This window comes from Meles meles, chromosome 6 (assembly GCF_922984935.1).
Source record: "Meles meles chromosome 6, mMelMel3.1 paternal haplotype, whole genome shotgun sequence".
Lineage (NCBI taxonomy): Eukaryota > Metazoa > Chordata > Mammalia > Carnivora > Mustelidae > Meles > Meles meles.
The window spans coordinates 18,664,672-18,683,405 of record NC_060071.1 but is presented as its reverse complement, the minus strand read 5'-3'; the positions used below and the strand labels follow the sequence as shown (position 1 = coordinate 18,683,405).

The window sequence follows — 18,734 nt, the reverse complement described above, 5'->3', positions numbered from 1 at the left end:
TCCCCAATTCGCCCAGCCAGGAGAGCTGCATTGTGCTGCTGGCAGTGGGTCCCCCCTGGCTCGGCACCCCCGGCTGCCAAGGAAATGTGACAAATGCAGCCAGGGCTCTGAGCACTTGCCAAGACGCAGCCAGAGCTGGACGCCGGAGTCAGAATTTCCAGACGATTGGCCGTGCTGTTCCTTGCCCAACCAGGTGTCTCCTTCAACATCATATGGCCGCCGCCTCCGGGACTGCCCCTGAGCGTGAATTTCCATGGGAAAAAAAGACGAGGAGATTTCGTTACATGTCTTTGGGGCCTGCCGCTTTGTGTTTGTGGTTGTTGTCAGATTTGCGTCTGGCTTGCCTGGCTTGGCCCTGGGCCCTCCCGGGAGAACCTGTGCATCTGCCCTGTGCCCTGCCGAGCTCTGTGGGAACATGGGACCGCTCACAGCAGATGACGAGGTGCTCTGGCCATAGTCAGGCTCCCAGATAGGCTTTTCAGGACGTGAGCAGCCTGGTGCACATTGAGGGGTGGTACCTGCCTTTGGGCTTGGTAGAGAATGTCGCTAGAGCATGAAGTATCTTTCAAAAAATTAATTCAGAAAATTCTAACTGTGGTGACATACACGTTCATTTTACCATCTTAGCCATTTGTAGGCACACAGTTCAGTTGGAAGTGTGTTCACAGTGTTGTGCAACCCATCTCTAGAACTTTATCGTCCTGCAAAGCTGAAACTCTGTACCCATTAAACTGTCCCATTTTCCAGCCCTTCCTCTTACCTTCTGAAGCAGGAAGCTTTGTCTTCCTTCCATCACCCCTCCTTTTTGAGCATTGGCCCCAAGGGAAGCGACTAGGCCTTTAGGGTAGGGTTGTATAGCACGCACAGAGCCGTCATCAGGCCAGCGAGGAGGAAATGGAAGGTTCTGCCAAGGGAGGTTGTCCCTATAGATTTTTTTTCCTGAAATTTGCAATCTTCATGCAGCTTTTCTGTGACATGTCCCAGTCCCATTGAAAATTGCTTTTCTATGTTATTCCTTTAAACCTTCCTTAAATAATATGTCCTTTAATGTCTGTGGCTGGTGTTGATGTTCTCGGCAATGATAAGATGGCACCTCGAAATCCTGTGTGGCTTGAATTTTCTCCCTCAGAACTGCAGGTTTTCATTCTTCCTATTTTTCATGTTTTGAATTGAGGTTTTCCAGTTTGGGCCCAATCCTACTGCTGAATATTTCTGGAAGAATTTGAGTTGCAGCCATTGGGTGGTTCTCAAAATATCAAAACAAGGAAAAAGTTATGTGTTTTCCTCTTCTTCACCCAGGTTTGGGGATAGGTAATTAAGACATGACTTCAGAATTGGCCTACAGATGGTCCAGTGTAAAAAAAAAAAAAAAAAAAGGAGAAAAGAAAAAGAAACAATGACTGCTATTTTTTGTTCTTGGGGGAATAAATTTGGGGGAGGAAGTAAGAACAGAACAACTAAATGTGTTCTATTTTTCCTTGTGGGAAAGGATACTAAGTTACACAAAGATTTTCTTTTGCTTTAACAATAGTTCTCAAAGAGTACGATCCAAGCAATGACAGAGCTAATTCCTTTCTCACACAGATGCTCAAACACAGTGCGTGCCTGGCTTCTGACGAGTGTGTACCAGACACTGTGTCCAGCTTCACGTGGCCTGAATTAACTGTGCCTCCACTGTCCGTTCTGGTTGTTGCTTTATGTTGCTGCCGATGTACCAAAGAACACAGCAGAAAGTTCTAATGTCCCTGCTGGAAAATTCTCCCTTCTAGATGGTGTCTATCGGGGGGGAAAAAAAAGAAGTTTCAACACCAAGTGAAATAACTCAGAGGAAAAGAAATACTGTGTGCTCTCACTTATATGTGGAATCTAAAAAGGCTGAACTCCTAGGTACAGAGAAGAGTTCGCTGGTTGCCAGAGATGGGGGGGGGTGGGGGTGGGCAATGGGCAAAGGGGTCAGAAGGTGCAAACTTCCAGTTATTCTAAGTCTTGGGGATATAATGTATAGCAAGGTGACTGTGGTTAATAATACTGAATCACATGTTTGCAAGTTCTTAAGAGGATAGATCTTAAAAGTTCTTACCACAAGAGAACAGATTGTGACTATGCGAGGTGATGGGTGTTTGCTGAACTTCTTGGGACAATCATTTTGTAGTGTGTGTGTGTGTGTGTCTGTCAAATCTTGTTGTACGCCTAAAAATAATAGAGTGTTGTATATCAATCGTATCTCAAACTAGAAAAAACAAAGGAAAAACCAGCACACACTAAAGCGGAAGTCTTTCCCCAGGTGTTCAAAAGACTCGCCATCCCTGTTCTTTCCATATCTTCTTCTACCACCCATGTGATTTATCCCATTATATTTATATAATATATACTTATATGTATTGTGTATATATATAAAATATGTATGTATTTTATGGGATAATATATATATAGGATAATATATATATGGGATATATATGTAATATATATGGGATAATATATATTTACCCCATTATCCCATTATGCCCTCTGCATCCTGCTTTGTCCATATTTACAGAGAGGGACCAGGGAGTCTCACATTCAATGGGCTTTTCTCACTCATGTCAACTTTGATTCCTCTGCCTTGTTTGAGATTTCCTCTTTCTCTTCCCCTTGAAATGCTTTCCTTTGATTTTTTTTTTTTATATTGAGGTCCTCATAATGAAATTCTAAAAGCAAGAGATACAAAACTGAGAGGGACAAATCTTCTCTTGTTACTATAATCCTGTCTCTGTGACACACTGTGGTTAGAATGAAGACTCTGGGGAATAAAGGAGGAATATGGCCTTATTGTCCCGACAAGTCTGGATATGAGTTGGGGTCATTGTTGACTGGCTGTGGGTCTTGAGCAGGTGTCTTTCTCTTGATTAGCTGAAGGTGGTGGAGATACTGAATTTGACAGGTTTTGATGAGGATTGGAGAGGACATAGGCTGGCACATGACGGATGGCCAAAGGCATTGACTTTCCCTTCCCTTTCTTAAAGGTCCCCTACAACATCCCCCATAAAAGTCCATAATGGGAGTTTTAAGTTTTCTACCAGGATTATCTAATATCCATTCTTTCTTTTGGAATCTACTGTTCTATGTCTTTTTTTTTTTTTTTTTAACAACTGATTTCCAGCTTAGCTTTGTGTGTATGTACACACATGTGGGTGTGATTCCAGAGTTTCCTATCATGTGCGTCTTTCTTTTGGGAAATCGTATTTATGGGAGTTTTTAGATCTCAGAAGATCTTTTTTTTTCAAGTATTTATTTATTTTAGAGAGTGAGCATGGGGGAAGGGGTAGAGACATAGGGAGAATCCTCAGGTAGACTCCCCACTGAGTGTAGAGCCCGACATGGGGCCCAATCCCGTGACCTCAAGATCATGACTGGAGCTGAAATCAAGAGTCAGATGCTCAACCAGCTGAGCCATCCAGGTGCCCCCAGAAGGCCTTTTAAATAAATCTGGGTCATATTTCCCATATATACATTTTTTTTTGTTTTTGTTCTTTATGAACACCGAAAATTAAATTTCATATAATTATTCTTTCTTCAGATTTTTTGTACTAGCAAAATGCAAGTTTTAAAATATTTTAATATTTTATAATCTTTACATTAATAGTTTTAATGAGTATAATTTTTATCTTACTTATAAAAATTTTATTTTATTCGTTTGTATTTTATGGAAAAATTGAGCAAATAGTACAGAGAGTTCCTATACACAAATCTCCGCTTATTATTATCTTACAATAGTATGGTATAAACTAATGGACCAATAATGATCTATCATTTTTATTATTTTTATGGAAGCATAATTAACATACAGTATTATATTTCAAGTATACAATGTATAGATTCCGTAAATCTGTACATTATTCAGTGCCCACCATGATAAGTGTAGTCACCATCTGTCCCCAAACAATGTTACTACAATCTTACTGACTGTATTTACTACGCTATACTTTACATTTCTGTGACTTCTTTATCATTTATTTATTTAATATTTTATTTCTTTGACAGAGAGAGACAGCGAGAGAGGGAACACAGCAGGGGGAGTGGGAGAGGGAGAAGCAGGCTTCCCACCAAGCAGGGAACCTGATGTGGGGCTCAATCCCAGGACCCTGGGATCGTGACCTGAACTGAAGGCAGACCCTTAACAACTGAGCCACCCAGGCACCCCGATGTGACTTCTTTATTTTATAACTTGGAAGTTTATATCTTTTTAAGGTTAATCCCCCTTTTTTATTTCCCTCATGCCCCTACTCACCTCCCCTGAGTTTGTTAACCATCAGTTTTCTGTATTTAAGAGCCTGTTTTTGTTTGTTCTTTTTGTTTTTTTGGTTCCACATATAAGTGAAATCATGTGGTATTTATTTGTCTTTCTCTGACTTACTTCACTTAGTATAATACTCTCCAGGTCCATACATATTGTCACAAATGGCAAGATCTCATTCTTTTTTTTTAAAGATTTTATTTATTTATTTATTTGTCAGAGAGAGAGAGAGCGCGTGTGCACACAAGCAGGCAGAGAGGCAGGCAGAGGCAGAGAGAGCAGACTCCCCACTGAGCGAGGAGCCCAATGCGGGGGGACTCGATCCCAGGACCCTGGGATCACAACCCGAGCCGAAGGCAGCAGCTTAACCGACTGAGCCCCCAGTCGTCCCAAGATCTCATTCTTTTTTATGCTGAGTTATATTCCATTGTATAGATGTATCCTACCTCTTTATTCATTCGTCTGTTGATCAACACTTGGCTGTTGTAAATAATCCTGCTGTAAACGTGGGGGTGCATACATCTTTTCAAATTAGTGTTTTCATTTCCTCTAGGTAAATACCTTTTAGTGGAATTACAGGATCAGAGGGTAGTTCTATTTTTAATTTTGGGAGGAACCTCCGTACCGTTTTCCACAGTAGCTACGCCAGTTTACATTCCCACCGACAGTGCACGAGGGTTCCTTTTCCTCTACATCCTTGCCAATCCTCATTATTTCTTGTCTTTTTGATGCTAGTCATTCCGACAGGTGTAAGTTCATAGCTCCTTGTAGTTTGGGTAGGTATTTCCCTAGTGCCTGAGCATCTTTTCATGTGTCCAATGGCCATATGTAGGTCTTCTTTGGAAAAATGTCTGTTCAGGTCCTCTGCCCATTGGATTGTTTTTTGGCATTCTGATTCATTATTATTGACTAAAGTCAATAGTTAATGCACATGTCCTTAGTTTTTACCTAACATCTTTTGTCTGTTCCAGGATCCCATCCAGGATACCACTGTATTTTTACTAATTTTTTTTTTTTTAAAGATTTTATTTATTTATTTGTCAGAGAGAGAGAGAGCAAGCAAGCACAGGCAGACAGAGTGGCAAGCAGAGTCAGAGGGAGAAGCAGGCTCCCTGCAGAGCGAGGAGCCCGATGTGGGACTCGATCCCAGGATGCTGGGATCATGACCTGAGCCAAAGGCAGCTGCTTAACCAACTGAGCCACCCAGGCGTCCCAATTTTTTATTAATTTTTTAAATTAGTTTTTACATCATTCTTTTTTTTTTTTCTCTTGACAGGTGTACAATATGTTTCAACACCAGAGCCTTGGAAGTAAGGTGAACATTCAGGTTACCAAGCTCGTCCTGCTACGACAACGGCCTGTAAGTCCCCACGGATGCCCGTCAGAGCACACAGACAGCGTAACTGGTCTGCAAGTTTCCTAGTTGCTGTGGAGTGCTAAGGAGGAATGCAGGTGGTTGTCAGTCTTATCTGCCCTGCCAGGCTTTGCAGATGGCAGCAGTGTGCCCTGGGCTGGGGACAGGGGATGTCCAGTGGGAGGAGGGCAGGTACTGTTACTAGAAGCTTGGTGTGCACGTGATGTGCTTGGAATTTCAAGGGAACCCTGAGCAGTGGGCCTGTGCGCATCCCTCCAACACTCCCGGCGCATCTCACATGTGCAACTCTAGATGGTGAGGTCTTTGGAAACCAATCGCTACCTTCTGGAGCTACATCCCAGCCTCGGGCCAAATTTGGATTCTCTGTAGCATTGTTTTCTTGTCTTTGAGTCAAGTGCATTCCCACATGATAATGTCACTCGCGGAGTTGGGCAATGCACTTGAAAACAAGAGACCGATGATGCTTGGTTGGGTATGTAGTTCAGTTTGCCAAAAAAAGAAGAAAAGAAAAAAAAAATTTTTTTTTCTTTAATAACGTAGTCTTCATATGAACTTGCAAAGAAGGCCCTGGCCTCTCTCTGGTCTGTGCACCTTCCTACCAGCATTACGGTTGCATTTGGGGGAAGCACATCATGGGATGATGTCCCAGCAAGCAGTTGTCTCCACACTATATTCTGATGTAAACTCTGGCTTCCCTGGCTGTTTGCTTCTTTAACTGCCCCCCCCCACCCCTATTTCTTTCAGGCCAAATTGTCCATTGGGCACCATGGTGAGCGGTCCCTGGAAAGCTTCTGTCATTGGCAGAACGAGGAATACGGAGGAGCCCGGTACCTCGGCAATAATCAGGTTCCAGGAGGGAAGGATGATACGCCCCCTGTGGACGCGGCTGTATTTGTTACCAGGTGAGGCTGGATTTGGTCTGTAGCGGTGCACACAATTGGGGAAAGGCATGTCCCTCTTTGGAGTGGAAAAGAGGGCAGTTTGCTTGGAATCCAGGCTTGGAAATCAGACTGTGAGCCAGCTCACCGAGGCTTGGATTCCTCATCAGTAAAATGGGGGTAAATTATAGTATTTAACCCTGAGTTGCAAGGATCCCATGCACGCAGGAAGTGCTTCTAATGGTGCCTGGCCCAAAGTAAGGACTCAGTCAGCGTTAGCCATAATTGTTGCTGTTGTTACTATTAAAAGAAAAGTACCAAAATCCTGGTTACCCAAGAGTCTTAAAGCTTCCAAGAAAATGTATCTGCTACCTCTCCTGAGCACCAGAGATAACGTTCACCAGGAAAGAGCTAACCTGTGTTTGAGGTTGCCTCTCGACTGACTTGCGGGTGCTGTCGGTGGTGGAGGGGGAGTGGATACCCTGAGTTTCCTGTAGGAGGGAATACATGTAGGTACCCATGTGCTGTGCATGGCCCCAACCCCGGGGCACTCCTGGGGCAACAGCAGTTGGCAGAGAGGCCTGGGGAATTCCCATGGATGTTCTGTTGCAAGTAAGGAGCTGAGCATCTTTCTAGACTATAGAGCTGGACTTTTCCAGTCTGAGAGGGACAACAGGGGCCTGGCAGCGGAGAACAGAAACCAAAGACAGACTTACTATGCAGGCAGCGGCCACATTTTCTTAGTTTGCCAGGGGGATGCAGTAATAAATGAGCACAGCCTGGGGGGCTTAAAACAACAGAAATGCATTCTTACACTGTTTTGGAGGCCAGAAGCCCAAGGTCAAGGTGTGGGCAGGGCCGTGCTGTCTCTGAAGGGTCCAGGAGAGGATCCTTGCATCCTTCCTCCTAACTTCCAGTGGTGGCCTGCAATCTTTGGCATCCCTTGTCTTGTAGGCGCATGGCTCCGACCTCTCCTGCACTATCACATGGTCATTTAGCCTCCTCCCTCTGTCCCAATTTCCCTCTTCTCATAAGGACATCGGTCCTTGGATTAGGGTCCAGCTGTAGCCCAGTGGGAGTCCATCTTAATTTGCTTACACCCGCAAAGACCCTCTTTCCAAGTAAGATCGCATTCACAGGTACAGGTACTAGGGGTTAACACTTGAACATATCTGTGTTTGGGGACACACTTTAACCCACAACAGATATGGATGTGGCTCTTTCATTTTCGTCTCATGTCTCAAACCTCTCCGAGAAAAACTGATTTGCTTGGGTTGCCTGACTTCCATGATATAAGTAGAATGCGTTGTGTTCACACCAAAACTCCCCCTTTACGAAATAGGCAGAAGTGTTTCTTGATCATTTTAATCTGTTGGATTAAAATGTGAAAATGTTATTAGACTTGCTATGAATCTGTCTGTTTTGAATTTTAGGGAATTTTTTAAGTTAATTTAGGGAAACTACTTCTCAAATTATAGGTTGTCTTTTTTTTTTTTCTTTCTTCTGAGTTCAGAGGTTAAGTTGTGGCAAGGAGGGCTTTATCATTCTGGTAGCCTGAGACAGCCTGTCCCTCGAAGAGGAGCCAGAAAAGCTCCCTGGTATATCTCTTGAGCTACTTCCTGTTAGCCCCTGGCCAAGTGACATCCCAAAGCTGTCTGGGGAACTTCTGACACCTTATCTCTAGGCACCAGGCAAGGCAACCGCCTAACCTTCTCCTCTTAAAAAGCCCCAGGACATGGGTATTGCTGCCACCAGACCCGAGCACATACCTTGTCCCCACTGTGGGTGGATGATGCAGTAATTGCCAACCCCAAAGGGTTAAAAATGTGCTCTGTAACATGCTGATCCCTTAGGAGAGCATTTGCTGCCATTACAGGCTCTGATTAAATGTATAATAGGACATGTGAGAAGACATCTATTCAGTAATTCTGATGGCTGCCATCCGGCTGGTGCCCTACAAGTGATGAGCAGGAGCTGGTTCTTGCTTTGGATCTGGGTTTGCTCACCCCAGGGAGTGCTGGGAGCATCCAGGCACCACCTCCCCCAATGGTCACCCCCACTCCCTGGCCTCATGCGTACTGGCCAGAGGTTGCCATGGCTCCAAGCACTTCGAAATGGTGGGGTTTTCTGTAAAGCACCCTAAGAATTGCGGCGTTGGGGTGATACATAGCACCCTTTGAGAGTGGATTTGATTTGGGGAGCAGGGTAGGGTCCTTGGGAACCATGTCTGTGTATAGCTGTAAATTCACGCAACTGATTTTCCAAATGCTCATTAAGTGAGCTCCTAGAGAAGAGCTCTAATAACATCATCTTTGGAACGTACCACTGAACTTCCAAGGTCACTACTTTGAAAGTGGCTTGTTCCCAAACTAGATAAAACATACAAATTCTGGTGTTTGTGAGATCTTTCCCGACATCATCTCTTTCTTGCAGTTTCATTCCTTGTCTGGGTCAAGGATGCACTTGCACGTGGTCTCCGTTTAGGAACGAGTAGCCCCTTTTTTTCAGAGGCACTAAGTAAGTGTTACTGAAATCAGTGTTGACAAAGCCTCCGGCTTAGCCTTTTTGCAAAACACTATTGTTGGTAGACATGAATTTACCCTTGGCCTGAGAAGGCTGCCAGTTAAGTTAGGTTTTCTGGCTCTCTTTTCTGTTTCCCGCCTCTAACAAACTTATTTACTGTAGTGGAAATATTTTGCATAAAAATATCACTTTTTTTTTTTTTTTTAACATCTCACACCCATTAGGTTACATTAGGTTTTGGCTCTTACTGAAAAAAAAAACAAGACAGAAAATAACGACCATTGTCAGGATGTGGAGAAACGGGAACCCTTGCGCTCTTTTGGTGGGAAATAGTAAATGCATCCTCGAAATACTAAGTGCAGAATTACCCTTTGGTCCAGTAATCCTACTTCTGAGTATAGACCCAAAAGCATTGAAAGGAGGGTTTCCAGAGATATGTGTGTTCCTGTGTTCGTGGCAGCATGACTCATAATAGCTAAAATGTGGAAGCAACCACGTGTCCTTTGTTGGTGAATGGGTACATAACATATGGGCTATGCATATGGCATACTATTCAGCCTTACAAAGGAAGGGCATCTTGCCACAGGCCACAGCATGGGTGACCCTGGAGCACGTGATGCTAAGTGAGATCCACAAAAAGCCACAGAGGGTATGATTCCACTTCTCTGAGACGCTTAGAGCAGTTAAATTCCTAGAGACAGGGTGGAACGCTGGAAGGAGGAAGGAATAGGAAGTTCGATGGATGTAGTTTCAGTTTTATAAGATGAAAAGACTTCTGGAGATTGGTGCCCAACATTATAAATGCATTGAACCTCATGAAGCCGTATGCCTAAAAGGGTTTAAGATAGCAAATTCTGTATTCTGTGTATTTTAATCACTTTAAGACAGTTTGAGAATTTTTCTAATTAAGCCCTTAGGGGGTGGTCCCGAAAGCATGGGGGCAGGTGCTAGGGCGGGGGCATGTCTGGTGACCCCTGAAGAGCAGGGTTCCTTCTGCTGCAGGCAGAGCCAACTGCAAAGCCTTCCTGCATCTCTGTTAGCCGGGGTTTTCCTCCTTGGTTTCACACAGACCTCTGATGAACTACATGAGCGCTCGTCCTTCCTTTCACCTGCTTCTGTGGAGCCGCTGGGCCGGATCGGCCGATGCCCAGCTCACTCTGGATCCTCCCAGCTGTGAAATTGAAGACCTCCCAGAAGGACGGGGGAGGCAGAGGGGAGTCGGGGCTGGGAGCCGAGTTGGCCAAGAGGCACTGTTTAATAATTAGAGGCTGAGAGCCACAGTTCACTAGGTTGGGATAATAATGGGCCGATGTTTTCACGTGGAAATTGGGTGTAAGACAGCTGCTGCTCCCGAGAGGCAGCTCTTTCCTCCCAGAGTAATCCGAGCTGAGAGTCTAATCACGGGCTGCAGGGACCCAACGGGGTTTACGGGCCGGTGTTCCCCAGTCCTGGGACCGAGGCTGGTCAATGCAAGGCTTTCTTCCCGCCCTCCTCTGGCTCCTTATGGGCTGTGGCTGAGCCCGAGAGTACATTGTCCCAGACGCCCACCAGCCCTGCAGACGGCCAGCCACAGAGATGTGAGCATGACATCACATGCGGCGGAAGCTGCCGAGCCAGAAGCCACGGAAGCGGACTTTCCAGCAGCCACAGCCTTGTCTGGGGCTGGAAAACCCCGCTGAGTGGACGGAGGCTGGGGACCACAGGGGACCCACACAGAGGACTGGGGTCCAGGTGGGGCTTCAGCACCTGACTCCACTTTACCTTTGGCCCTGCATCTCCCTTAGGAAGCCACGAGAGAGGGAATCGCTCCTCCCCCCGCCCCCCAACCCCAAACAGGTCTGTGCCTGCAGGAGACACCGGGAACAGTTGCGCAGGGCCAGTTGAAGCTCCGCCATGGGTCCACCTGCAGCTGTCCCTCCACCCTGCCCTTTGTGTCACTCCATCCAGCTCCCCAGGCTCTGACCAAGGGGGTCTCCTGCGGGCCTAGCTCATGGTGAGCGCTCAGAGAGTATCTGGACCATTGCCTTGCATTTTCTCAGGTTCCCCAACACTGCAGAAATGAGGCTACCCGTAAGACTGCACGGCAAGTTGAAAGTGTTCTGGAAATGTGTGTCGGTTGGTAATAAAGGAGCCGTTACTTACTAAGCCCCAACGGCATGCCAGGCAATAGGTTATGCACAAGATTAGCTACCTAAAATCGTGGGACCCGGTGCAGAATGAAAATGAGGGATCTTAAAAAAGCCTTTCAAGATGGCAATAGAAAAGCGGTAAACCAGGTCGGGGGATGAGAAGCCTTAGTGCACACAGCTGACTCACCCATGCAGCGTGCCAGGTCGCGGAGGTCCACGCGGCCTGCCCTCTCTTGAAGAGCAAGCAGTGGAAAGTAAGAGGACTAGGACGGGAGAGCTCTGATGGAACCCCACTTGAACCCTTCAACCCCGGCATGTGGGTTAGGCATGAGTTTGCAGTAGGTACAGGATCACGTGGAGATGAAGCTGCCCCTTTGGGCAGAGGCCTTGTGTTTTCTTTCCTGAGAAAGGACCTTGAACAGGAAGGAGAAAGAAGATCCAAATCTTGGCTGACCCTTTCAAGCCAGGCTTGTAATTGAGCTTGGCTTTCCCCTCTCTGAGCAGACAGCACTTCCTCCCACTCTCTCAGGAGAAGCAATGGGTGGTATTGCAGGGTCCATCATTTGAGACCACCTACTTCCCTTCAGGGAAGCCACAGGATGAGGGAACACGCAGTGCTCCCGTCAGCCAGCAGGGCTGGCGTTCTCCAAGATGGCACTCTCTCCAAGATGGCAGCGTCTTCTACTCGATTCTCTTTAGTTCTTCACCGTGGGACTGATGGTCACGTCCGCTTTCTCCTTTTACCCAGGCTTTTAGTTATGCTCACTCTGGGAAACCCTGGACAAGGTGTTGGACCACCTTGGTCCTTGTGTGCATATGACATTCAATACCTTCAAACGGGAGGGGTGGCCCATCAACATTGTTGAGTTGGGGTCAGATAGACAGGAGAGTAGTGAGCTCTGCCACTGCTGGTTCCTTGCCACCTTCTACTGCCTGCTAGTCAGCCTTTTAGAAGTTTATCTTTTGTTTTGAGTGTTTAATTCCAGTTGGTTCTCATACAGTGTCATATTTGTCTCAGGTGTCAATATAGCGATACATCCCTTCCATACGTCACCCCGTGCTCATCACAAGTGCCCTCCTTCGTCCCCGTCACCCATTTCACCCATCCCTCACCTAGCTCCCCTTTGATAACCATCAGTTTGTTCTCTCTAGTCATGAGTCTGTTTCTTGATTTGTCTATTTCCCTTTGCTCATTTTTTTGTTTGTTTCTTAAATTCCACGTATAAGTGGGATCCTGTGGTATCTGTCTTTCCCTGACTGGCTTACTTTACTTAGCATTATACTTACTCGCTCCGTCCACGTCACTGCAAATAACAAGATTTCCCTCTTTTTGATGGCGGAGTGATACTGTGTTGCATATATACACAGCACATCTTCTTTCTCCCTTCGTCTCTCGATGGACACTTGGGCTGCGCCGTATGTTGGCCACTGTAAGCAGTGCTGCTTTAAAGATAGGCGTGCGGGGCGCCTGGGTGGCTCAGTGGATTAAGCCGCTGCCTTCGGCTCAGGTCATGATCTCAGGGTTCTGGGATCGAGTCCCGCATCGGGCTCTCTGCTCTGCGGGGAGCCTGCTTCCTCCTCTCTCTCTGCCTGCCTCGCTGCCTACTTGTGATCTCTCTCTGTCAAATAAATAAATAAAATCTTAAAAAAAAAAAAAAAAGATAGGCGTGCATGTATCCCTTTGGATTAGTGTTTTTGTATTCTCACTCCTGGGTATTTACCCAGAGGATACAGAAATACTGAAAGGTCAACTTTGACAGAAAAAAATCAAGGCTTCCTTTTATGGCTTCTGTGGTTATCCCACCTCCCTTCCTGTGCCAGTTCCTGTGGTTTTAGAGTGGGACTGTGACAAGTGTAGGGTTCTTGGTTTTTTTTTGTTTTTTTTTTTTTCCTGCCAAATGTGGGATTCTTTTTTTTTTTTTATTTTATTTATTTTTTCAGTGTAACAGTATTCATTCTTTTTGCACAACACCCAGTGCTCCATGCAAAACGTGCCCTCCCCATTACCCACCACCTGTTCCCCCAACCTCCCACCCCTGACCCTTCAAAACCCTCAGGTTGCCCCAACCTCCCACCCCTGACCCTTCAAAACCCTCAGGTTGTTTTTCAGAGTACATAGTCTCTTATGGTTCGCCTCCCCTCCCCAATGTCCATAGCCCGCTCCCCCTCTCCCAATCCCACCTCCCCCCAGCAACCCCCAGTTTGTTTTGTGAGATTAAGAGTCATTTATGGTTTGTCTCCCTCCCAATCCCATCTTGTTTCATTTACTCTTCTCCTATCCCCCTACCCCCCCATGTTGCTTCTCCATGTCCTCATATCAGGGAGATCATATGATAGTTGTCTTTCTCCGATTGACTTATTTCACTAAGCATGATACGCTCTACTTCCATCCACGTCGTCGCAAATGGCATGATTTCATTTCTTTTGATGGCTGCATAGTATTCCATTGTGTATATATACCACATCTTCTTTATCCATTCATCTGTTGATGGACATCTAGGTTCTTTCCATAGTCTGGCTATTGTAGACATTGCTGCTATAAACATTCGGGTACACGTGCCCCTTCGGATCACTATGTTTGTATCTTTAGGGTAAATACCCAGTAGTGCAATTGCTGGGTCATAGGGTAGTTCTATTTTCAACATTTTGAGGAACCTCCATGCTGTTTTCCAGAGTGGTTGCACCAGCTTGCATTCCCACCAACAGTGGAGGAGGGTTCCCCTTTCTCCACATCCTCGCCAGCATCTGTCATTTCCTGACTTGTTAATTTTAGCCATCCTGACTGGTGTGAGGTGATATCTCATTGTGGTTTTGATTTGTATTTCCCTGATGCCGAGTGACGTGGAGCACTTTTTCATGTGTCTGTTGGCCATCTGGATGTCTTCTTTGCAGAAATGTCTGTTCATGTCCTCTGCCCATTTCTTGATTGGATTGTTTGTTCTTTGGGTGTTGAGTTTGCTAAGTTCCTTATAGATTTTGGATACTAGCCCTTTATCTGATATGTTGTTTGCAAATATCTTCTCCCATTCTGTCAGTTGTCTTTTGGTTTTGTTAACTGTTTCCTTTGCTGTGCAAAAGCTTTTGATCTTGATGAAATCCCAATAGTTCATTTTTGCCCTTGCTTCCCTTGCCTTTGCCGTTGTTCCTAGGAAGATGTTGCTACGGCTGAGGTCGAAGAGGTTGCTGCCTGCATTCTCCTCAAGGATTTTGATGGATTCCTTTCTCACATTGAGGTCCTTCATCCATTTGGAGTCTATTTTTGTGTGTGGTGTAAGGAAGTGGTCCAATTTCATTTTTCTGCATGTGGCTGTCCAATTTTCCCAGCACCATTTATTGAAGAGGCTGTCTTTTTTCCATTGGACATTCTTTCCTGCTTTGTCGAAGATTAGTTGACCATAGAGTTGAGGGTCGATTTCTGGGCTTTCTATTCTGTTCCACTGATCTATGTGTCTGTTTTTGTGCCAGTACCATGCTGTCTTGATGATGACAGCTTTGTAATAGAGCTTGAAGTCCGGAATTGTGATGCCACCCACTTTGGCTTTGTTCTTCAATATTCCTTTGGCTATTCGAGGTCTTTTCTGGTTCCATATAAATTTTAGGATTATTTGTTCCATTTCTTTGAAAAAAATGGATGGTATTTTGATAGGGATTGCATTAAATGTGTAGATTGCTTTAGGTAGCATAGACATTTTCACAATATTTATTCTTCCAATCCAGGAGCATGGAACATTTTTCCATTTTTTTGTGTCTTCCTCAATTTCTTTCATGAGTACTTTATAATTTTCTGTGTATAGATTCTTAGTCTCTTTGGTTAGGTTTATTCCTAGGTATCTTATAGTTTTGGGTACAATTGTAAATGGGATTGACTCCTTAATTTCTCTTTCTTCATTCTTGTTGTTGGTGTACAGAAATGCAACTGATTTCTGTGCATTGATTTTATATCCTGACACTTTACTGAATTCCTGTACAAGTTCTAGCAGTTTTGGAGTGGAGTCTTTTGGGTTGTCCACATATAGTATCATATCATCTGCGAAGAGTGATAGTTTGACTTCTTCTTTACCGATTTGGATGCCTTTAATTTCTTTTTGTTGTCTGATTGCTGAGGCTAGGACTTCTAGTACTATGTTGAATAGCAGTGGTGATAGTGGACATCCCTGCCGTGTTCCTGACCTTAACGGAAAAGCTTTCAGTTTTTCTCCATTGAGAATGATATTTGCGGTGGGTTTTTCATAGATGGCTTTGATAATATTGAGGTATGTGCCCTCTATCCCCACACTTTGAAGAGTTTTGATCAGGAAGGGATGCTGTACTTTGTCAAATGCTTTTTCAGCATCTATTGAGAGTATCATATGGTTCTTGTTCTTTCTTTTATTAATGTGTTCTATCACATTGATTGATTTGCGGATGTTGAACCAACCCTGCAGCCCTGGAATAAATCCCACTTGATCGTGGTGAATAATCCTTTTAATGTACTGTTGAATCCTATTGGCTAGTATTTTGGCGAGAATTTTTGCGTCTGTGTTCATCAAGGATATTGGTCTGTCGTTCTCTTTTTTGGTGGGATCCTTGTCTGGTTTTGGGATCAAGGTGATGCTGGCCTCATAGAATGAGTTTGGAAGTTTTCCTTCCATTTCTATTTTTTGGAACAGTTTCAGGAGAATAGGAATGAGTTCTTCTTTAAATGTTTGGTAGAATTCCCCTGGGAAGCCGTCTGGCCCTGGGCTTTTGTTTGTTTGGAGATTTTTGATGACTGTTTCAATCTCCTTACTGGTTATGGGCCTGTTCAGGTTTTCTATTTCTTCCTGGTTCAGTTGTGGTAGTTTATATGTCTCTAGGAATGCATCCATTTCTTCCAGATTGTCCAATTTGTTGGCGTAGAGTTGCTCATAGTATGTTCTTATAATTGTCTGTATTTCTTTGGTGTTAGTTGTGATCTCTCCTCTTTCATTCATGATTTTATTGATTTGGGTCCTTTCTCTTTTCTATTTGATGAGTCTGGCCAGGGGTTTATCAATCCTATTGATTCTTTCAAAGAACCAGCTCCTAGTTTCATTGATTTTTTCTATTGTTTTTTTGGTTTCTATTTCATTGATTTCTGCTCTGATCTTTATGATTTCTCTTCTCCTGCTGGGTTTAGGGTTTCTTTCTTGTTCTTTCTCCAGCTCCTTTACGCGTAGGGTTAGGTTGTGTACTTGAGACCTTTCTTGTTTCTTGAGAAAGGCTTGTACCGCTATATATTTTCCTCTCAGGACTGCCTTTGCTGTGTCCCACAGATTTTGAACTGTTGTGTTTTCATTATCATTTGTTTCCATGAATTTTTTCAATTCTTCTTTAATTTCCTGGTTGACCCATTCATTCTTTAGAAGGATGCTGTTTAGTCTCCATGTATTTGGGTTCTTTCCAGCTTTCATCTTGTGATTGAGTTCTAGCTTCAGAGCATTGTGGTCTGAAAATATGCAGGGAATAATCCTAATCTTTTGATACCGGTTGAGACCTGATTTGTGACCCAGGATGTGATCTATTCTGGAGAAGGTTCCATGTGCACTAGAGAAGAATGTGTATTCTGTTGCTTTGGGATGAAATGTTCTGAATATATCTGTGATGTCCATCTGGTCCAGTGTGTCATTTAAGGCCTTTATTTCCTTGTTGATCTTTTGCTTGGATGATCTGTCCATTTCAGTGAGGGGAGTGTTCAAGTCCCCTACTATTATTGTATTATTATTGATGTGTTTCTTTGATTTTGTTATTAATTGGTTGATATAGTTGGCTGCTCCCACGTTAGGGGCATAGATATTTAAAATTGTTAGATCTTCTTGTTGGACAGACCCTTTGAGTAGGATATAGTGTCCTTCCTCATCTCTTATTATAGTCTTTGGCTTAAAATCTAATTGATCTGATATAAGGATTGCCACCCCAGCTTTCTTCTGATGCCCATTAGCATGGTAAATTGTTTTCCACCCCCTCACTTTAAATCTGGAGGTGTCTTCGCGTCTAAAATGAGTTTCTTGTAGGCAACATACTGATGGGTTTTGTTTTTTTATCCATTCTGATACCCTGTGTCTTTTGATTGGGGCATTTAGCCCATTAACATTCAGGGTAACTATTGAGAGATATGAATTTAGTGCCATTAGTAGCCTGTAAGGTGACTGTTACTGTATATTGTCTCTGTACCTTTCTGATCTACTACTTTTAGGCTCTCTCTTTGCTTAGAGGACCCCTTTCAATATTTCCTGGAGACCTGGTTTGGTGTTTGCAAATTCTTTCAGTTTTTGTTTGTCCTGGAAGATTTTGATCTCTCCTTCTATTTTCAATGATAGCCTAGCTGGATAGAGTATTCTTGGCTGCATGTTTTTCTCGTTGAGTGCTCTGAATATATCATGCCAGCTCTTTCTGGCCTGCCAGGTCTCTGTGGATAAGTCTGCCGCCAATCTAATATTTTTACCATTGTATGTTACTGATTTCTTTTCTCGGGCTGCTTTCAGGATTTTCTCTTTGTCACTAAGACTTGTAAATTTTACTATTAGGTGACGGGGTGTGGACCTATTCTTGTTGACTTTGAGGGGGGTTCTCTGCATCTCCTGGATTTTGATGCTTGTTCCCTTTGCCATATTAGGGAAATTCTCTCCAATGATTCTCTCCAATAGACCTTCTGCTCCCCTCTCTGTTTCTTCTTCTTCTGGAATCCCAATTATTCTAATGTTGTTTCGTCTTATGGTGTCACTTATCTCTCGAATTCTCCCCTCATGGTCCAGTAGCTGTTTGTCCCTCTTTTGCTCGGCTTCCTTATTCTCTGTCATTTGGTCTTCTATATCACTAATTCTTTCTTCTGCCTCATTGATCCTAGCAGTGAGAGCCTCCATTTTTGATTGCACCTCATTAATAGCTTTTTTGATTTCAACTTGGTTAGACTTTAGTTCTTTAATTTCTCCAGAAAGGGCTTTAATATCTCCAGAGAGGGTTTCTCTAATATCTTCCATGCCTTTTTCGAGCCCGGCTAGAATGTTCAGAATCGTCATTCTGAACTCTTGATCTGACATAGTACCAATGTCTGTGTTGATTAGGTCCCTAGCCTTCGGTACTGTCTCTTGTTCTTTTGTTTGTGGTGATTTTTTCCGCCTTGTCATTTTGTCCAGATAAGAGGATATGAAGGAGCAAATAAACTACTAAAAGGGTGGCAAAGACCCCGGAAAAATGCGCTGTAACCAAATCAGAAGAGACCCCAAATTGTGGGGGGGAGAAAGGGGATAAAAACAGGTTCTGAAAAAAAAAGAAAAAAAAAAAAAAGAAAAAAATTTAAAAAATAAAACAAATAAAAAAATATAAAAAAGAAAGAAAATATATATATTTAGATGAACTAGTCAAAAAACGTTAAAAAAGAAAAGGGTAAAAGTTTTAAAAAATTTAGCAGAAGAAGAAAAAAGAAAAATGAAAAAAAATTGAAAAAAGAAAAAGAAATTGAAAAAAGAAAAAAAAATTGAAGTAGCCGCAAGACTAAAGAATCATGGGGAGAAAGCCATGAGTTCCGTGCTTTGCTTTCTCCTCCTCTGGAATTGCTC

At 43.8% G+C, this 18,734-nt stretch overlaps 1 protein-coding gene across 2 annotated transcripts in view; it reads left to right on the top strand.

The window, feature by feature from the left end:
* Positions 1-18,734, top strand: part of ADAMTS17 (ADAM metallopeptidase with thrombospondin type 1 motif 17) — a 346,546-nt gene that overhangs the window by 72,855 nt on the left and 254,957 nt on the right. For both annotated transcript variants that reach the window (XM_046010435.1, XM_046010434.1), the window contains exons 5-6: positions 5,550-5,633; positions 6,393-6,550. In XM_046010435.1, the coding sequence (XP_045866391.1) occupies positions 5,550-5,633; positions 6,393-6,550 (242 nt within the window). The remainder of the gene's footprint in view (positions 1-5,549; positions 5,634-6,392; positions 6,551-18,734) is intronic.